Genomic DNA, 21,695 nt, shown 5'->3' with positions numbered 1-21,695 from the left:
ATTTCCATCTTCCCTGCAGCCATTCAGTTGTTCTTGTAAACTAATTGGAAAGTGTTGCCTTTTTACAGTTTTAACAAATGGGTTCAAAACCCATTGAAATACTTTGGAAGATTTTTAAATAGGTAAGAAAGTTCTGTTTCCAAGTTATTTAAGGGTATGTTTATGAGAGTTTTTATAGGTGACATACATAGTTTTCAGCAACAAAAATTTATTTTTTTAAATGCCTTGCTAATCACAATGGCTTCATATTTTCATCAGCTAAAGTTTCTAGGTACATTGTTAATCATAATGAATAAAAATCCATATTTCAAATAATCTGGACAATTTCAGGTTTTTTTGGCTCGTTTCATGTCAGATCCGATTAGTTCATCAGCATTTATGCCTGTAATGTAGCTGATGAAGTACTCATGTGAAGGGTAGAAGTATCATCCTTGCCATTTTCTTGTTCAGTTGTGCAGCATTACCTTCAATCCATGGTTTCTTTTAAACCACTTGACCATTTTGAGGGTTAGTTTAATTAAAACTAGGTAATGTAATCTGTAAATCCACTTAAGAAGGCTGACACAAAATGTGATAGTTTGAAATTTGCTGAAAGTGAATAAATGAGTGAGAGTGGCATTGTCAGTCCCTCCACGCGATGTGGAACATCAGGTTCTCAGGATACCTCATGTTCCATATCACAAAACACTTCACATGTGGACCAAGTAGTGAGGGCGGCAGCATCAGTTATATACCAAGTATTAGTGAAGCCTAATTTCTTTCTAATTTTTATATAAAAAGAAGTTCTAAGATTTTCCTCCTGTACTTGCACCCCAGTGGATCTTCTTGTATACCCCTTGTGGGGCACATAACCCATTTTGGAGACAACTGACCTATAGGATAAAATACAAAATCGTTATCTGCTGTGTGAAAATGTAAGTTTCTTGAGGTAAGGGACTATCTTTGTTTTTGTATTTGTTTTCTCAGTGCCTAGCACAGGGCTTGGCATATATCTAACACTCAGTAAATGCTTTTTCATTGGTTCAGTTATTTAAGGCTTCCCATAATCTGGCTTCAACCTACCATTGTAGCTTTATTTTGCACTCTTGTTATTCGTGTGCTCTGTTTGAGAAAATAGGGCTACAGACTTTTGAGCTCTCTCTCTTTTCCAAGCCTGTGTGGTTGCCTTGTGCCTGAAATATACTTCCTCCAACATCTACCTGTTGACATTCCTCTCTTCCTTTAAGGTCTAGCTCAGGTGCCACCTCCTCTGTGATCTCTCTCACTACTACTACCTCAAAATCAGTCAAGCAATCAATATGCATTAGGTACTTATTATGTACCAAGCATTGTGCTAGGTCCTGAGAATTCAAGCACAAAGATGAAATAATCCACCTACTCACAAGGAATTTACATTCTAATGAGGAAGATAAGAAGAGAGAGAGAGAGAGAGAGAGAGTGTGTGTGTGTGTGTGTGTGTGTGTGTGTATTTATGGTGTGGGTGTGGGTGTGTGTGGGTGTGTGTATTTATGTATGGAATAAATATAAAGAGAATAAACTCCATTGGTTCCTGACACCTTCAGCATCAAATATAAAAGCCTCTCTTTGGCATTCAAAGCCCTTTCTCCCCACCCCCCTTCCCCTCCCCCCAACCTTTCTAGTCTCTTACACCCCACCGAATACTCCCACCTATTCTGATCCAATGATGTTGGCTTCCTGGATGTTCCTTAGACAAAATGTTTCATCTCCTGATTCTGGGTATTTTCCCTGGCTGCTTCCCATGCCTGAAATTCTCTTCCTCTTCATTTTTACCTCTTGGCTTCCTTCAGGTCCTAGCTAAAATTCCACATTCTACATGCAGCCTTTTCTGATTCCCCTTAATGCTAATGCCTTCCCTTTGTTAATTATTTCTCATTTGTCCTGTATATAGCTTGTTTGTACATAGTCATTTGCATGTTGTGTCTTGTGAGCTCTCTGAGGGCAAGGACTATTTTTTGCCTTTCTGTATATTCCCAGTGCTTAACACAATGCCTGGCATATATGAGGCACTTAATAAATATTTACTGATTGGCTGACTAAATACAATCAAATACCAAGCAGTTAAAGATAAGGTAGCTTCAGTGGAAGAACACTAGTACTTGGGAAGATCAAGAAAGACTATGTAGAAGGTGGTACCTGGTGGAGGTGAGAAGAGATCTTATCTCCCTTAATCCTGTCATGCCTCTCTTATATTCATTTAGCGCATTCTAATTTGCAGTGTAGTTGTTTTTTACATTTTTAAAATCTTTATCTCCAAGGCTGAACACACTGCTTTGCCCTTAGTAAATACTTAATATATGCTTGTTGAAATTGAATGCCATATGTGTGTGAATTTGCTTGAAGGTGATTCTCTTTCACTCTCTCTTTCTCTTACTGTCTCTATGTCTTGTACACACATTCACTCATATACATAGAAAATGAAGAATAGGGAGATGGAAGCAGTTCTTGAAGTGCCTAAATTGATTTGGGTAGCTGTGCCTCATATATCTTTTGCTCATCCAGCTATAGTCCCAGCTGATGAATCCTGATGAGTCTCCCTAGATCTCTTTGGATTCACATCATAGCTAGGTGAGCAGGTTGGGGTTTGTTGCAAGATTTTCAGAAAGCAAGAAGACTGGGACGGGGGGGGGGGGGGTTTACAATGCAACCATAAACTAGACTAAGTGGAGTGAATAAATAGGACACTTCATTGGAGGCCTCTGCATGAGACAACTTCAGGGGATTGAAGGCAGGAGCAGGTCTCACAGTGTCCTTACTTTGAAGACCATGGGATTAGAGTTGCTCATATGGGGAATGTCGGAGCATCTAAAATTATAATTAGGCCCAAAGGTGAGAATAGGAGATAAAAGAGAAGGGACAGAGAAGATGAGCTAGAGGTGGAGCTGAAATTTCTTGAGGGAGATGGAAAGATTAGTGATGAGAAAGGACAAAATGAAATTTGTTTCAGAGTCAGTAACCATCACCCTGTAGGTTTCTATGTAAGGGTATCAACAAGAGCCCTAACCACGCCAGGAACAGAGAAAATAGTTCATATTGATGAACAGGAAAGTAGAAAAAGCAGTGAAGAGTGAGGAGGAGAGAGGCCTGAGAGAGGCGTAAAACAGCAGGCACCACAGAGTCCTGGGAAGAGTACAGAATGGAATTAATAGAGTGTAAAAGTAGGGAGGGAGGCAGTAAAGATGAAGATCTAAAAGAAGATTGCAGAAGATAAAAGGGAAAATGTCAAGCTTACATCCAGGGAGAAGCAGTGAAGAGATAAGTTTGAACAGGTTTCATTTCTTCATTCTAAGAAGGGGTTTGGGGAACATTTGCCAGAAATGAATCTGTGGTCCCTCCAGGAAGAAACACATCATCCCAATGATTTTAGGTATACATTAGGACAGGTGATGGAGAAATAATCATGGCTGGTGAGCGTCAAGAGGACCAGGCTGAGGCTAGTACGTACAGAACAGGAAAGGAAACAGTCACAGTGCCTAAGCAAGCAGCTCTTTTAGAAAACAAGGAGTAAAACTGTAGAAGGCTTCTTCAGGCCACCCTAGAAAGGGGTGATGGAATTTGTCCACTGGTTTTTTAATCCTTTTTGTTTTTTATTTTCTCTGTTTTATTCTATCCTGTATAGATAATGATCATGGACCAGGCTGCTCAGGGTTCTAACCCACCTGATCTCCGTGTGCAGTATCTTCGTCAGATCCATGCCAATCATGAAGTGAGTGACAGCCTGCATTCTGTGTTGTAGAAAACCTGCTTTCGTGCTAGGCTCTAACTGTCCTGGGGTGAGGGGGTAATTTGGGACCTACATCACATTCTTGTCTATGTCACTTTAATAAATTTTTCTGTTTAGATAGCCTTGTAACAGGAATGCCAGCAAATAATCTTTCATACATGACCATTATGTAAATGTATAACTAGAAGGAAAGAAGGGGCTGTAGCTGTCCCTTTATTGTGCCGCAGATGTTGCCTAGCATTATTCCAAGAACTGCTCAATGATAATACTTATCCCAGTGAAGCAGGCTGCTCCACTCCTGGAGTTAAGGTCTGGTTGATATCTAGCACCTTTGTGAATGAGGCACAGACTTTCAAGCCAAGTGGAATCAATTATTCCAATATTTATTCTAAATAGTTTGGGGCATGATCAGAATTGGAAAGGGCAGGTTGACTGATTGTATGTGGGTGGAGAATAGGTAACAAGATGAGTACAAAAGGTGACATGGTCCTATAAGTATAATGTCAGGAATGCTAAAGTTCGTATTGGTGTAAGATAATGAAGAAAGCTAAAGATACTGAAAAGGATGGTTTTTTAACTATATTGGGGGAAAAGACAGATCAGAGAAGGTATAGGACCACTGTTTGGGGTAAATGGGATATGATGGAGGACAATGGAGAAAAGTCGGAGCTAATTGCATTTTTTATTCACATATTTACATTGTTTCTGTTTTCTCTGCCAAGGAGAATAATCATTGAACTAGAGGGACAGAATGAAAATAGCTAATGAAGGGCAGCTAGGTGGTACAGTGGATAGAGCACTGGCACTGAAGTCAGGAGGACCAGAGTTCAAATGCGTCCTCAGACACATACACTTACTAGCTGTGTGACCCTGGGCAAGTCACTTAACCCCAATTGCCTGGAAAAAAAAAAGAAAATAGCTAATGAAGTTGATGGATTGAGTAGGGATATAATGACTAGGGACATAGTAAGAAATTACCTGTTTGCCCTTGATCTGTTTAAGTAACTAAATTCAGATGCACTACAGTTCTGGGGACCACACTGATAAGTTGGAAAATGTCCAGAAGAGGGTAACCAGATTGATGGAGGGGCTTGAGAACATCCTATGTAAGGATCAGTTAAAGGAAATTGGGAGGAGTATCCTGGATAAGAGAAGATTTAGGGTGCAGATGATAGCTGCATATTTGAAGGGCAAGAGGAATTAAATTTTTTCTGCTTAGCTCGAAAGGGCGGAGAACCAGGAGCAGTGAGTGGAAAATACAGAAAGACAAATTAAGCTTGATATAAGAAGAAAGTTTCTAGTAATTAGTTATCCAAAAACGGAATAAGCTGATATGGAAGATCTTCAGGCAAAGGCGGGAAGACAGTTGGTCTGATATGTTGTATGGGAGATTCTTCTTCAGGGATGTGTTGGACTAGATGGCCTTTGAGGTCCCTTTCAGCTGTGAGGTTCTGTGAGCGTGGATTTAAATTCTAGTCTGAGACAGTCAGTTTCACTGAGAAACTGTTCCATGGCCATGTACTGCAACTCTTACCTCCAGCTAGCCTTTTTCCAAGTGGTAACCAGAATGTTCAGGTGAGTGTATAAAGATATCACCAGTCTTGGAAAACAACTCACAAGTGCTTTCCCTCCTGATAGTGGGCAGTAGTATCAGGCTTTCACTTATCTGGTATTACTGCTTCTGTGCTCTGTCTCTTCTTCCATTAGGCTTGTTCTGCTTGACCCTAAAGACAAACCTAGCTCTTGTTCCTGCTGTGTACTTTTTCTGCCTCTGTTACATTGGGAGAATGTTATGTTCCCAGAACTTTCCTTTGGGGAATCAATGTTCTCTCTTCTCCTTTGGGCGTACTTGAGGCTTATCTCTTCCATGAAGCCTTTCCAGACTGCTCCTGCCCTTCAGCCTTCTAATCACTCACCGCTCCTAACAAAAACAGCTGGTGTTGATACAAAGCGTTTTACAGCATACAAAGAGTTTTTCTTACTTGTTCAACCCTTTGTCCTGCTGTTTTGGGTTGGATATGTTTTTTTTTACATGTGTATAATTGTACTTGGCCCACTATTTCTGTTAAATTTAAAGTTTTAGTTCATAGCACATATTTAGGAAGGTGATAGTCCTGCCATACCCTACCCTGATTAGTCAGTCAGTCAGTATTTATTAAGGGGCTGCTAAGTGCCAGGCACTGTGCAAAGCGTTGGGGATTTGAAGAAAGGCAAAAGACAGTTTAATAGGGAAGACAACATGCAAACAACTATGTACAAACAAGCTACAGTGAAGATAGATTGGGGATGATCAGTAGAGGGAAGGCACTAGCATTAAGGATAATCAAGAAAAACTTCTCATAGAGAATAGTATTTTAGCTGGGACTTGAAGGAAACCAGGGTAGCTAGGAAGTAGAGATGAATAGGGAAAGAATTCCCTGCATGGGAGACAGCCAGTGAAAATACTCAGAGTTTGAACATGGAATGTCTTGTTCAAGGAACAGCGAGAAAGTCAACGTCACTGGACTGAAGAGTATATAGTAGGTGGGGTGGGGTAAGAAGACTGGAAAGGTAGGAGCAGGGAGGTGAAGGGCTTTGAATGCTAAACAGAGGATTTTATATTTGATCCTGGAGGTGACAAGGAGCCACTGGAATTGCTTGAATAAAGGGGGTGACGTAGCTAGATCTTCACTAGGAAGATTAATTTGACAGCTAAGTGGAAGATGGAATAGAGTGGGGAGAAACTTGAGGCAGGAAGGCCAACCAGCAGGCTGTTGTCTAAGTGAGAGATGATGAGGACCTGTACCAAGGTGGTGTCAGTGTCACGGGAGAGAAGGGGGTATATACTAGAGAAGTTACAAGGTAAAATTGAGAAGATTTGGCATCAAACTGGATATGGGGGTGAGAGGGAGGAGTTAAGGATGATATCTAGGTTTTGAGCCTGGGTGACTGGAAGGATACTGATGCCCTCAATAGTAAAAGAGAAGTTAGGAAGAAGAAGGGATTTGGGAAGAATGATAACGAATTCAGCTTTGGATATCCATTGTAATATGTCTAATAGGCAGTTGAAAATGTGAATGGAGGTTAGGAGAGAGGTTAAAGCTGGATAAATAGATCTGAGAATCTTCAGTAAAGAGATAATAATTGAATCCATGGGAGTTGAAAAGATAATTAAGTGAAATAATATAGAGGGAGAAGATAAAAGTTTTCAGGACAGAGCCTTGGGGCATGCCCAAGGTCAGTGGGTATGACCTAGATGAAGAATTGTCAAAGGTCCTAAGAAGGAGCAGTCAAAGAGATAGGAAGATAACCAGGATAGAGCTGTATCACAGAAACTTAGACAGAAAGAGGTTGATTGACTGTATCAGAGGCATCAGTGAGGTCAAGAAGGATGAGGATTAAAAAAGGCCATTAGATATGGTGATTAAGAGATTATGATATAATAAATGATGAGGTTAAAAACCAGACTATAAAGGGTTAAGAAGAGTGAGAGGAAAGGAATTGGAGGCATTGAATATAAAGAATCTTCTCAGGGCAGCTAGGTGGCGCAGTGGATAGAGCACTGGCCCTGAAGTCAGGAGTACCTGAGTTCAAATCTGGCTTCAGACCAAACACTTGACACACTATACGCTGAGCTGTGGTGACGTGGGCAAGTCACTTAACCCCAATTGCCTAAAAAGAAAAAAAAACCCCTAAAAAAAAAAAAGAATCTTCTCAAGGAGTTTTGCCGCAAAAGAGGAAGAGATGTGGGACAATAGCTAGTGGAGATGGATGGATCAAGGGAAGGTTTTTTAAGGATGGGAAAGACATGGGCATGTTTATAGGTGGTAAGGAAGGAGCCAGTAGACAGGGAGAGATTGAAGATAAGTGAGAGTGGGGATGATAGGGCAGTCTGCTGGAGAAGACAAGATGGAATAGTGTCACTGGTGCATGTAGAGAGAGTTTTCCATAATAAGGAGCAGGGCCACTTCTTCATGTGAGATAGGAGATAGTGGCAGAAGGCATTTGGATGATTGAGATGAGGAGGAGGGAAGAAGAGGGAGAGCTCAGTGAATGACATCATTTTTTATTTCAGTGAAATAAGAAGCAAGGTTCTCAGGTGAGAGGGTGGAAGAGGGGAAATAGGGTGTTCATGTCTAGGCACCAGATTGAGGAATGACATTGAGATGAGTAAGCAGTGTGATTGGCAACCAAAAACATACCATCTTGGGCTAAATTCAGAGACATAGCTTCCAAGAATGAGGAGGTGGTAGTCCCACTGTACTTTGTCTTCAGACTGGAGTATTGTTCAATTCTAGGAGCCACAGTTCAAGAAGAATATTGATAAGCTGGAGATTGTCCAGAGGATGGCAGATAGGATGGTGAAGCCCCTTGAGTCCGTGTCATCAGGATCATTTGAAGAAATTAGGGCCATTTGGCCTAGAGAAGACAAGACTCTGGGAGTGAAGGGCATGTGGTAGGGCATGTGAGGGACCAGACATGACCGATGTTTTCAGGTAATGGATGGAAGTTGCAGAGAGGCAATTAGACTTGATGTCAGGGGGAAAAAAATCCCTTCTTTTAAAAAACATTTTATTTTTTCCAATTACATGTAAAAATTTTTAACATCTGCGATGCCAAAAGGGCTATAAAATTATGCATACCCTTTGATCCAGCAATACCACTACTAGGTCTGTATCCCAAAGAGATCATAAAAAAGGGAAAAGGACCCACATGTGCAAAAATATTTATAGCAGCTCTTTTTGTGGTGATAAAGAATTGGAAATTGAGAGGATGCCCATCAGTTGGGGAATGGCTGAACAGGTTGTGGCATATGAATATAATGGAAGGATTTCAGATTTCAGGCAGATTTCAGAAAAAGTTGGAAAGAATTATATGAACTGATGCTGAGTGAAGTGAGAACCAGAACATTGTACACAGTAATGGTAACATTATGCGACGATCAACTTTGATAGACTTAGCTCTTCTCAGCGATACAGTGATCTCAGATAATTCCAAAAGATTCATGATGGAAAATGCTATCCCCATCCAGAGAAAGAACTATGGAGTCTGAATGCAGATTGAAGCATAATATTTTCACTTTTTTTTGTTTTTTCCTTTTCATGGTTTTTCCCTTTGCTGATTCTTCTTTCACAACATGACTAATGTGGAAATGTGTTTAATATGATTGTACGTGTATAACCTATATCAGATTGCTTGCTCTCTTGGGGAGGGGAGAGGGAAGGGAGGGAGGGAGGAAAAAATTTGGAACTCATCTTATAAAAGTGAGTGTTGAGAGGCAGCTAGGTGGCACAGTGGATAGAGCACTTGCCTTGGAGTCAAGAGGACTTGAGTTAAAATCCAGCCTCAGACACTTAACACTTACTAGCTGTGTGACTGGGCAAGTCACTGAACCCCAACTGCCTCACAACAAAAAAAACCATGAATGTTGAAAACTACCTTTACATGTAATTGGAAAAAATAAAATACTATTAAGTGGGGGGAAATTTTTTGAGTTCCAAATTCTCTTCTTCCCTCCCTTCCCTCCCCCTTCATTAAGAAGGCAAGCATTTTTTATATAAGTTATATATGTGTAGTCATGCAAAATGTATTTCCATATTAGTCATGTTATGAAAGAAAACGCAAACCAAAAAAACCCCAAGAAAAATAAAGTTTAAAAAAAAAAGTAAGCTTCCATCTGCATTCAGTTGATAATCAGTTCTTTTTCTGGAGATGGATAACATTCGTCATTATGAGTCCTTCAGAATTATGTTTGATCATTGTATTGCTGAGAATAGCAAAGTCATTCACAGTTGATCATTTTACAGTGTTGCTGTTACTGTGTATAGTATTCTGGTTCTGCTCACTTCTGCTCGCTTTGCATCAGTTCATGTAAGTCTTTCCAGGTTTTTCTGAAAGCACAGGAAAAATTTTCTTAACAGAGCTGTCCTGAGAAGTGGAGGTCTCAGAACAGAAGTGGGATGACTGCTTGTCGGGCATGATAGAGTGAGAGTTCTGTTTGTGTGTGGGATGAACTAGATGGTTGATGAAGTCCCTTCCAACTCTCAGAGTCTGTGATAATCTGGAGTACATTCAGAGGAGGGTAACCAGGTTGATGAATGGCCTTAAGGTGGCATTATACGAAAACTTCTTAAAAACACTAGGATTGTTTAGACTGGAGAAGAGAAGACTCAGGGTAACACAAGAGTTGTATTTGAAGAGCTAGCACACAGAATAGGGAAGGATTAGACTTGATCTCCTTAACCTCAGTGGACAGAACAAGTAGCTGTGGGTAGAAGTCACAAAGGGCTAACTTAGGCTTGATCGAAGGGAAAACTTCCTACCAGTTAGAGCTCTCTGAAAATGAAATGGGTGATGGAGAGGGACAGTGGGTTTTCAAGCAAAAGAAATAGCACGTGTAGTGGGAATCGTGATTTGGGAGTCAGACGACTTGGACTCACATGTCAGCTTAGCCATCTGTTTACCTCTGTTACTTTGAGCAAGTCCTGAAGGGACTTGGTGATCTTGCAGCTCCAACTCTTAGGATTTCAATAAAATTGGAGACATTCTGATTCCCCTGCTTTCCTTTGAGATGAGAGAACCCTCCATGGTAACATTTGCAAAAGGCAGCCAGCCCTTTCTTCTTAGAAACCAACAATTACTTTAAAAATTATTGCTGTCAGGGCAGCTATGTGGCACAGTGGATAGAGCACCGGCCCTGGAGTCAGGAGGATTTGAGTTCAAATCTGGCCTCAGATACTTGACACTTAACTAGCTGTGTGACCCTAGACAAGTCACTTAACCCCATTGCCTAGGCCGCCTCCCTCCCACAAAAATTATTGATATCTTTTGTTTTCACATCACCTTCATTTCAGTTTCCAAATATATTCTTTCTCCCCTCCATCTCCCCACCCCCCCCCATGAAGTCATTCCTTGTAATGAAGAATTAAAGAAAGGGTAAGAAATGCAATTTAGCGAAACTAACCAGTAGAGTCTGGCAGCCATGGTCTCTGGAAGGAAGAGAGGGAAGTGCATTTTTTCTTCTTCCCTACAGCCAAGCTTGGTCATTACAATTACTTCATAAAGTCCATATGTCTAAAACAGAACTCATTACCTTTACCCTCAAACATGTCCCTCTTCTCTAACTTTCCAAACCTATTACTGTTGAGGACACCACAATCTTCACTGTCACCCAGGCTTGCAAATCCAGTGTCATCCTTAATTCCTCACTGAACTCATCCCACATATCCAGTCTGCTGTCAGATTTATCATTTCTACTTTTACAATATTTATCACATATAGCTCCTTCTCTCCACTCACACTGAAGTCCTTCTCACCTTTCATCTGGACTATTACTGTAGTCTCATTGATCTTCTTACCACAGGTCTCTCCCCTACTCTCTCTCCTACTCAGCCGCCAAAGTGACTTTCCTGTAGGGCTGGTTTGACCATATTGTTGCTACTCTCCTTCCTTTACCCCATCCTCCCCATAAGCTCTAGGGCAGGGTTGGGGCACCTGTGGTCCTGTAGGTCTTCAAGTGCTGCCCTTTGACTCAATCCAAACTTCACAGAATAAATCTCCTTAATAAAAAGATTTGTTCCGTAGAACTTGGACTCAGTCAAAAGGCCACATGCAAGGACCTAGAAGGCCATATGTGGCTTCAAGGCCACAGGTTCCCCATCCTTGCTAGTACTTCACTGTTACTACCAGAATCAGTTGTAAAGATACTTAAAACCTTTCAGATCCTTTTGCCTTCCTACTTTTCCATTTGCTTTCCAATCTACTTTTTCTCCTTCGTGTACTCTGCAATCCAGATATGCTGGCCTGCTGGCTGTTCCACATACACAATACTCCATCTGCTGACTTCATCCAAGCCTTTGGACTGACTGCTTCCATTCCTGGAATGTTCTCCCTCTTCACTTCCACCTCTCATAGCTTCTGTGGTTTCTTTAAGGCTCCACTTAAATTCTGCCTTCTGCAGCAGGTAGTCCTAGCCTTCCCCCCCATCCCCCTTATTCTGTATATATCTTGTATGTAATAGTTATTTACCTGTTGCCTCCCCTATTAGAATGTGAGGAAGTCCCTTGAGGGAAGGGACAGTGTTTTTAACCTTTCTTTATATACCCAACACTTATCACAGTGCCCGGCACATAGTAAATGTTTAATAAATGCTTATTGAGTGACTGACTCAGCACAGTGCAAGTTAATCTTCCTTTTTTAAACTTAATTTTAATTTTTCAGTTGACCAAAAAATCTACCTTCTTTCCCTTCTACTCCCCCTTGGAAAAAATAAATAATAGCCAGCATTCATATAGTACTTTAAGGTTTGTAAAGTGCTTTACAAATATCTGATTTTATCTTCACAACAACCCTGGGAGATAGGTGCTATTATCATCCCCATTTTGCAGATGAGGAAACTGGGCCCAGAGAATTTTAAGTGATTTGCCCCAGGTCACACAACCAGTTAGTATCTGAGGCTGGATTTGAATTCAAGTAACGAGTTCTGTTTCTGATTCCAGGCCTTTCACTCTATCCACTTTGCTCCCCAGCTGCCTCCATGATTTATGTAGTGCTTTAGGGTTTACAAAGCTTTTGCAAAGGATTACATAGTTTAACTCATTTGAGTTTGGAAAAGAAGGAAAAGCAAAACCCTTGTAACAGATGTGCAGAGTGAAGCAAAACAAATTCTTTCACTAACCCTGTCCAGAAAAATATGTCTGAGTCTTCCCCCTGAAGCATGTCCCATCTCTCGGGAGGTAAGCATCATATTTAATCACAAGTCTTCTGAATTGTGGCTAGTCACTGCATTGATAAGTGATTTTCTTAGTGTCTTAATATTTCTTTCCACCTTCCTGCCCCTGCTTTCTTTACTACCCATGTAGATATTACTCAAGGAGGTGCAGTCCCTGAGAGATCGTCTTTATGTTGAGGATGATGCCAGTGCCAGCGCTGCTGCAGAGAAACTCCTACAAGTCTACAAACAGCTTCGCAACCCAAGCCTCATCCTCCTGTGACCCCTAATGGCACTGGTAGGGCACCTTACACCAGAAGCTCCCCTCTTCTTATGGAAAAGAGCTCTACCCCCATCCTGGGTTCCTCTGGGAATGTGAAGTCACTTTGTCTTTTTGAGTCATTTTCATTTGTCTTATATTCTTTAAGGACTGGCATTATGTTGGCAATTTTATAAGATAAACTTGTTCCTTTGGCAGCATTTGACTCCAGTATGTACTGTATATCTTGGATATTTATTTTCTGTAGGTATAATCCATTGAAAATAAGTGTCTCTAGTTCAGTTTCCTGCCTAATAGTATATACAATGTAGAATGTAGATGTAACTTGCTCTCATGCTGTTTGTGTACCACTTTGCGTACCCAAAAAGTAATGTATAAATTGAATCATTTTGAATGTACTAGGAAAGCTGATTATTTAAAACTAGTAGATCCCATTTTCTCTGTGACATATCCCCATGTGCATGTGTGTCACATGCATGTGTGTGTGCACATGTACGTGGGTGTGCACTTGAGGAAGGGGGACTCACTTTAGAAACTAAGTGTATATTTAAATATTAGCTTCAAATGAGCTATAATTTCATCCTTCCATTGACTTAAATCCCAACTTCTCTATGCCTTAGTATATTGCCAAAAAAAAAATGCCTCCTGGTGGCAGCCTTCTGGTGATAAGCCTTTGCAAATTAAATGAGCCAGTCTTCTATCAGCAGGCAGACAGTCCATCACTGGGCTGTACTTAAAGCCTTTCAGCTTGGTAGGACTTTATTGAGATTGCACTCTGTTGGAATAGCCCTTACTGGCATAACCTTGGGAACCTAGGCTTAATTCCATGGTACAGAGAAACATTCAAGGAGGACTTCAGTAGAAATATATGTATGTGTGTTTAATTTTTTTCTTTTCCTTTTACAGGTTCTATTAAGCAGCTCTGACATTTCACCTCTTGACTGCTAGAAAATCTTCCATATGATCCCTAAGGGTGGGATTGAAGATACCCTCTCCGTTGAGAAGCCCAGCAGTGTGCAGTAATAGAGGCTGTGGAAATCTTCTAACACCCCGCAGGATGGGGATGTCTAAGCCTGATGAGGGCCCTTTCATGCCAGAGAAAGGTTTTGAGGGGTGGATCTGTTTTTAACTTTTTTGATATTATAAAGCACCAGAGAATGAGCTAGCCTCTCCGAAACAGGGACACCTAACCCTGCCTAGAGCAGAACTCATCCCCATTCCCACTCACCTCCCATTCCCTGCCCATTTGGGTAATTGAGGGTGAAGAGCAGTAAGTGTTTCTGTCATTCTTAGGATAACTGCTCCATGCATGAATGGTTCTTGAGCCTTGTACCCATGGCATGATGAGAATAGGTGACGTATATTTTGTGTATTGTCTGTGAGTGCTAGTTTAGCTTCTGATGTTTGTAGCTCAGCAGTGGCTTTGTATTTCACAGTGGAAAGAACCTGTCGTTTCAACCCACGTTCATAGTTCACCATAACAGTGGCCAAAATACTAAAACTCCATAGTTAGTGATGTAGAAACTTAGGTCTCTAGTACTGAGTCATTTTTCTGGGAGTCCTCTACAGGGGGTCCTCTCTCCTGCCTCCCCTGTACTTTCTCACTGTTAGACTTAGGCAGAGATACCTGCCTGCTATTTTCCCTAGCCCTACACACCTCCAGGGTCCTAGGTTTGGGGTGGTTTTTGGTTTTATTTAAGTAATTACTTAAAATAGGAAGGGGAAATGGGAGGGGAAAAAACCCAGTGTATTACCTTACCTGCATTTTTTGCATCTTTCTCTAGTGGTGGTTTCAGTTGGATTCATTTCCTTCCTGTTTAAAGTGCCATCTGTAACAAGAAAATTGTTGTGGCTGTTAATCCGTGATCTGTCATGAGAATGATTCTTTTCCATTGAGTTTCTTCAGGTCTTCCTTGCCTTTCCACCCTGCTCTTTCCTTTCTCCTGTTCTCCCCATTTCAGTATTTGATATTTGGCAGCTCAGCCTCAATTTCCTCTTTCCACCCTCCTTCGTTTTCTCTTAGGCTTCCCCTTGAGTTCTGTGTGCCTCACAATTAAAGTACTGGCAGCCTGAAAAGTTACCACTCTGCATGAATAATTGAGCCCCTTTGCTCTGTTCTCATTGGCCCTGGGGGCCATTAGGGAGGCCTCCAGCACTTAGGGATGAAGCCTAGGCAGAGGAAGCAATCACTCTAGTGCCCTCATTGTATTGTGCATTTCATGCCCATAACCATAAATCTTAGTGTGGAACTACTTGCCTCCCAAAGTATCCAGTCCCTAGGGCCCAGGCAGGTTAATGTAACACACGTCCCTGCACCCCACAACTCTGAGAGCATTTCAAGGGAACAGAAAAGGTTGGCAGGTAGTCTGTGCTCCTGGATCGGAAGGACCTGTTACTGCAGCCCAAACTGGGGTGGGAAGCTTCTCTCATCTCTGTCTTACTCTGGCTGGTTTGTACAGAGGGGGGAATGCTCTTTCTTACCTGCCTCCTGGGTCAGGCTCTCCCTCAAAAGCTTTCTCTGCCCCAAAAGTATTTTGGGGGAGTCTGCAAGTAGCTAGCTGCACTGTCCTCAGTTATCTGTCTGGTGGTTTAGCATTACAGGGGAAGGGGAAGAAAGGATCTGGTTCAACAGGAAAGCGACTGGAGTCGTCATTCTGACACAGATGAAATTACAGAATAGCCTGGGCCTTCTGATAACTCCCTTATCCACATATTTCCTTTGGAGACTGAAGCTGGCAAAGCAGGATTTCCCACAGGCAGAAAGAGCCCTCCTCATTTGTGAATATTCACCATGTGGAGCCAGGCTCAACTGCCAGCACTGACTGTTAGGGCAGTTTTATTTGAATTGTGAAGGGGCTCTATCCTCCCTCCAAGAGATTGAACCTTTTCAGTGAGCCCATTTCCACTCTGGATCTGGGTCAGGCTTTTCCTTGAGGGCTTCCTCTATGTTGCCTCAGGTCTCCTGACTCTGACCACATATCCCTCTTGTTTGGCCCTATCAGAAATTTTACTGGGGAATAGAGATTCTTAACTTTTTTTATGTTGTAGACTCCATTGGGATTGCAAAGAAGCCTATGGATCCCTTCTCAGAATCATGTTTTTAAATGCACAAAATAAAATACACAAGATTAAAGGAAACTGATCACATTGAAATATGGTTATAAAAGGTTTAAAAAACAAGTTTGCAGTCCCCAGGTCAAGAAACTCAGCTATAGAGAGAGGGGCAAGTAGCAGCCAGGGAGAATACCGGAAGGAATCCAGAACCCAAAGCAATATGGGTCCCCAAAATGGGTCAGGTGACCAAAAAAACCTCCAGGGGCCTTGGGCATCCTGCATCTGAAAAGGTTAAAATTTGGGGAACTGCAGTCGGATATGTCTGTGAGACTTATCCACCCCACTGCCTTTGGTCTCTTCATAATGCGTCTCCATTTGCCAATTCAGGCAGTTTTGAATCCCAGAGCTGACAAATCTAGGTCTCTGGGTCTTTTCAGTCACCCTGCAGGGCTAACCTAATTGGATTTCAGCCAACTGCCAGGCAGATCGGAGCTCAAGAGCCTGAGGAGAGACAAGTTACATGGAGCTGCCTAAGATATATAATTTGCTGGTGCCTACTGTACATAAAGTGTTCTGTGTCCTTACAAATGGGCTCTGCTGTCCTTGTTAGCTGCAGCAGCACACTCCGTTATCGACTAGGAGAACATCACATTACACCCATCAGCAAACTGCACTGCTAATGAAATACTCAACACTGTGCAGGAGGCAGAGATGAGGGGAAAGACAATAGGATGTGGGAATAATCTTACGTATTACATTCTAACCAGAGAAAGGTCCATAAGGTGATCTCCAGCTAGTCCCTGGTAATTGCCAGATATCTGTGGTTTGAAAAGAGGGAGGGACTTCCCCAGGATGCAGCTACACACAATGAATGAAGCCGGAAGTTATTTTTTTCCCCAAAGCCATGAAATGGAGCACAGATGGGGACTAGGTGGCCTCCCTCTGAGCAGGGAAGGAGTCTGCCTCCCAACTTCACAGGCATTCTAGCCCCACTACAACCTGATTCTCCTGTTGGGCTGGAGCTAGAAGCTTGCTTGTCAACTGTTGGCCAACTGCTGTAGCAGGATCTGTGTCTGAAGGCAAATGAAGTTAAAAATGATTTGGGTCCCCTTGGCTCCTGGCTGCCAGAGAAACCTGAGTTCAAGTCCTGCTTCTGATATATGCTGACTGACATTTAGCAAGTTACTAAAATTCATTGGTGTAGGCAACTCTCTGAAGATTCCCAAGTTGTAGAGAAGGTGTTGACCTGCACTAGTAGTTTCCTTACCTGGGAGTTCCCTTTATTCACTGAAATCATAGGCCCAGGCCCTATTCTTATACATGTACTACCATGTTAATACTTATATACATTATAATACTGTACAAAAAATAGAAATTTTACAAGGATGAGATGCAGATAAAATAACATTTAATTCTAGAGTAAATAGGAAGCCACTGGAGTTTAAATAGAGAAGTGACCATCCAACCTGTGCTTTTGGAAAACCATTGGTAGCTGTGGAACAGATTGAAGACGGAAAAAACTAGGCAAGAAGATGGATTAGGAGATTATTGCAAGTCCAGGTGAGATGATGAGGACCTGAACTAGAGTGGGGCTGTGGGAACAGAGTGGGAGGCCTGTGAGGAATATGGAGATGGAAATTACTTTTGATCAGTTGTTGGGATATGTAGGTGAGGGAGAGTGAAGTTGAGGATAACACCCAGGTTCTGAGCCTGGGTGTCAGGAAATAAAGTGGTCCCCTCCTCAGTAATAAGGGGATTCAGAAGAGGAGTGGGTTGGGGGCAAGGTAATATAATGAGATCTATGGTGCTGCCTGTTCTGTACAACTCACTGTCCCATTGAAAATGGAAGGGTTGGGGAAGAGGTTGCTTGCTTCCGCAGACAGAGCCCAGCAGCTGTTACTGTAGCCATGAGGTAATGAAAGGGGCAGTGACCTGTGGGAATGAGGGTGGGGAAGTTTGCCTTTACAGCTGTCATGGATACCTGGGGTCCAGTAAGGTTATAAGTGCCTGGAGGACCAGTGCCAAAGGGAACCAGTAATGTGGAGGGCCTGGTGGAGGAGAGAAGTATTGAGTGATTATGAGTAAAGAGGCTGATGTAGAGACTGGCCCATGATTGGCTATCACTGGCCCAGCTAGCTTATGCTCAACCCACATTCTAGTTATCACACACCCTTTGGAGTCCAATGCTTTAGGAGAATATAGAAATTCAAAGTGTCTGCAAGGAGTCTCATTAAAGGATTGATGATGCCTGAGCCCCATCCATGCCTTCTCTCACCAAAGCCAACCCAATGGAGAAGCTTTGTTGGCCTCTGAGGAGCAGAAAGCTCTAGGCTGAATGATCCCTTTGTGTAGATAGCTGTTGATCCTGGCAATAGTCTTTTGAATTATGTTCCACAGATATCCCTGCCTTCCTTCCCCACACTCCATACCAAAAGAAAAACCCATAATATCTTATTTTAACTTTAATGGACAAATACAAGTTCAAAAATGCAAGTGAGCAAAAGAAATTGACATCCCCCAGTGATTGCAAATGGAAGGATAGTAACAAAAGTGTCCTGTTTGTTTCCATGTCTTCCACTAGGATATTGTCTTTATTTACAGAACCAGGATATCTAGATTTTTTTTTTTAATTCAGGCATGTGAGGATCTTCTAGTATAGTAATTCCTTTCACGGGTGCAGATCAACTCATTAGCAATTAAGTTCATTAGATCTGTAAGAAACTGGAGGTCAAGAAGTCCCACCTCTTCATTTTACAGATGAGGAAAAAGTTCAGAAGTGCTCATTTGACTTGCCAGGGTTACATAGGTAGTAGACCTGACAGTTTTAAGAGTTTCCTAGGGGCACTGAGTTGTGACATGTCTTTGTAACATAGGTGGTATGATTGAGAGGAAGAATTTGAACCCAAGTCTGCCTGACTCCCAGACAGACTGAGCCAAGCTGCTGCTTCTCATATTTATTCCTATTTGTCATTCCTTGTGGCGCATTATTTCATTATATTCATATATCATAGTTCAATTATTCCCCAGTCAGTGGATAGTTTATTTCCAGTGCTTTTGCCATTAGAAATGTTTGGGATAATGTTGGACAGCTGGGTTGGAGGGGAGGGGTGTTCTGCCTGTAACTTATACATATATGTTTCTGTCTGTATTAGGCACTATGTATGGTACAGTGAAAAGTGTACTATATTTGAAGTCAAGAAATCTGGGTTTGTTATCTAGCCCTGATGCTATCTGCCCAACCTTGAGCAAGACACAGCCTCTCTGGGCCTCATTTTCCTCATCTCTAAGTTGAGGGGTTTTGACTAGATAACTTCTGAGGGTCCTTTCTGTCGTAAAGATACGATCCTGTGACTTTAAGGTATTAAACCCTAAACTATACACAATGCATTCCTCCCAACAATCTTGTTAGGTAGGTAGTGCCTATCATATCCATAGATTTAAAGCTGGAAGCCACTTTAGAGGTAATTTTGCACATAGAGCCTCCTCAGAGCACTCAAAGGTTAGAAAGTGGGCTGTGCATTACCTTCACATTGAAAATATTCTGTGAGCCCAAACTATAGCTTAGAACCTCACCCATGCACTTACCTCTTAATAGTTAACCAATAGACACAATTAGATCAAAACAGTCATTTACTAGAGATAACATCTTAGGAACAACAGTAACAAACCTTTCCTGCCATTAACCTGGGGCAAGCTTTCCCTTAGCTGCTTCAGTGACAGTGGGATGAGTAGGCACCCACAGAGTACAATAATAGAAAAACACATGTGGCCATCGCAAATCATGTTTCAGATCCTGTAGGAGATGATATACTTTCTTTGGGTGGGGCATCTCTGCTGGGCATGTCATTCTTCTGAGTCCTCTCATGGATGGTGCAGTGTCTCCTAGTGACCATATAACTTAGAGAAATTGCCCCCTCATCCTACGAAGCTTTTTCAAGAATTGGTTTCTTCCAGAGCCGGCTCTCTTCTCTCCTACCAGAGCTCACGTCTCTGTTTCTGCCTATATTCAATACCGTTATTGGGTTCCCCCAGCAAACTTGTCTTGCTTTTTAAAATACCTGTCAGTCCTTTGGTCAGCCAATGGCTAGCCACCTTCATTCCATCAAATTTGATTGAACATTTTTATACTCCATAAAGGCAACTGTGTGAACACTTAGCATTTCATGTAAGACCTAAATATTTTAATACCTTGTTGTCTCTGTTAGCTTGCTCCTTCCCTTCTGTGATTTCATAAATTGGGCAGGAGGGAAATCATTTGATTGGGGTGCTCTAACCAGTTACTTCCACCCTCATGAAAATCAAGTATACAATGTACCAGGCACTGAACTGAATGCTGGGGGGGACAAAGAAAAAGCAAAACCAGTCCCTGACCTCAAAGACCTTATATGCTAAGCTATATATAGATGAATTGAGTCCCATGGATATGAAATAGCTTTCTAAGGCCATATACATAGTAAAGTAGCACAGCCACTTTTTATAGATTTTATAGATGAGAAATTGTGGATTTGATTTTTAGAGAGATCCATTTGGCCGAAGATTTTGTGAGTCGTGGATAAGCATGACCAGAATAGGTGATTAGAAAGTAATGAGACTAATTTTGTCATGTATTGACATGAATAAAATAAACACAACTAGGACAAGAAAGGAAGTGGTTTATTGGGGGAAAGAAATCTTTACCTTAAATATCACAAATATATGACCAAGAGCCACAGCAGTGTGGACAGAGGACAGTGAAACACTAGGCTCCTACTCCTGTCCATTTTCTTACCTCACAACCCCTTGGCATCATCCTCCACTCTCTCCAGTCTAGTCCAGCCGTGAGGAACCTGCAGCTTCGAGGCCACATGTGGCCCTTGAGGTCCTCAAGTTTGGCCCTTTCACTGAATCCAGATTTCACAGAACAAATCCCCTTAGTCTAATGAAAAAGTAACCCTTTTCCTCTCCAAGGCCCTCTGCATAAAGCTGTGATCCCTTTTCCTTCCTGTACTCCAGCAGATTATCCCCCTTTTCCCAATCTTCAATCTCTCCATAACTATTGGATTCTTCCCTGCTGCCTACAAACATACCGAGGTGTTTCCCATTCCTCACCCTCATTAGCTCTACCATCTCCTCAAGCTACCCTCCACCTTGCCTCTATTTCTCAGCCAAACTTCCTGAAGCAACTGCTTACACTCATTGCCCCTACTTCCTCTTTTACTTCTCACTTCATTATACAACTGAAACTGGTGCCTTTAAAATTACCAATGTACCAAAATTACTAATACCTTAATTGCCTCAATCCTCACTTTTCTTGACCTTTGTGTTATATGACCCTATTTACCACCCTTGATAGCTTCTTTTCTCTAAAAACTAAAAAAGAGATCATACCGGGTCAGATAGACTGTTCCAGGTATTATCTAACAAGAGCAGAGCACAACAGGACTTCTCACCTCCCTTGTCCTGGACAGTGTGTTTCTATTAGTGTAGCTTTTAACTTACGATCACATTAACCTTTTTGGGCTGCAGTGTCACACTGTTGATTAAGCTTGTAGTCCATTAAAATTCCTAGATCTTTCTTTCACAGAAACTGTGATGCTTCCTTCCCCCCCTCCACACACCCTATTATTTCCAACTTCCTATAGATCCATTACAAAAAAGTAATAATAGCTAGCTAGCATTTATATAGCTCTTTAAGGTTTGCAAAGCACTATACAGATATCATTTCATTTTATCCTCACAGTAACTCTTAGAAGTAGTTATTTTTATCCCCATTTTACAGTTGAGGAAACTGAGGAAGACAGGTTAAGTGACTTGCCCAGGGTTGCATAGTTTATCTGATAAAGTAAATATCTAAGGCTGGCTTTGAACTAAGGCCCTCCCGACTTCAGGTCCAGCTCTCTGTCCACTGCACCAGCTCATGAGATCACAATTCAGTCTCTGATCTGGTCCTA

The 21,695-nt window shown here is 41.8% G+C and overlaps 1 protein-coding gene across 1 annotated transcript in view; it reads left to right on the top strand.

Annotated features, from left to right (window-relative positions):
• The window catches only part of FAAP100 (FA core complex associated protein 100), a 31,658-nt gene extending 15,809 nt beyond the window's left edge, over positions 1-15,849 (top strand). Inside the window, exons 9-11 of the mRNA XM_021000818.2 lie at positions 3,638-3,724; positions 12,583-12,729; positions 13,618-15,849. Coding sequence (XP_020856477.1) covers positions 3,638-3,724; positions 12,583-12,714 — 219 coding nt within the window. The 3' untranslated portion in view covers positions 12,715-12,729; positions 13,618-15,849. The remainder of the gene's footprint in view (positions 1-3,637; positions 3,725-12,582; positions 12,730-13,617) is intronic.
• The last annotated feature ends 5,846 nt before the right edge of the window (positions 15,850-21,695 follow it).

This window comes from Phascolarctos cinereus, unplaced genomic scaffold (genome assembly GCF_003287225.1).
Source record: "Phascolarctos cinereus isolate Bilbo 61053 unplaced genomic scaffold, phaCin_HiC Scaffold_5;HRSCAF=322, whole genome shotgun sequence".
In the NCBI taxonomy this organism is placed as follows: domain Eukaryota; kingdom Metazoa; phylum Chordata; class Mammalia; order Diprotodontia; family Phascolarctidae; genus Phascolarctos; species Phascolarctos cinereus.
Note: the sequence above shows the minus strand (reverse complement) of the source record. Positions and strands in the feature narration are given on the sequence as shown.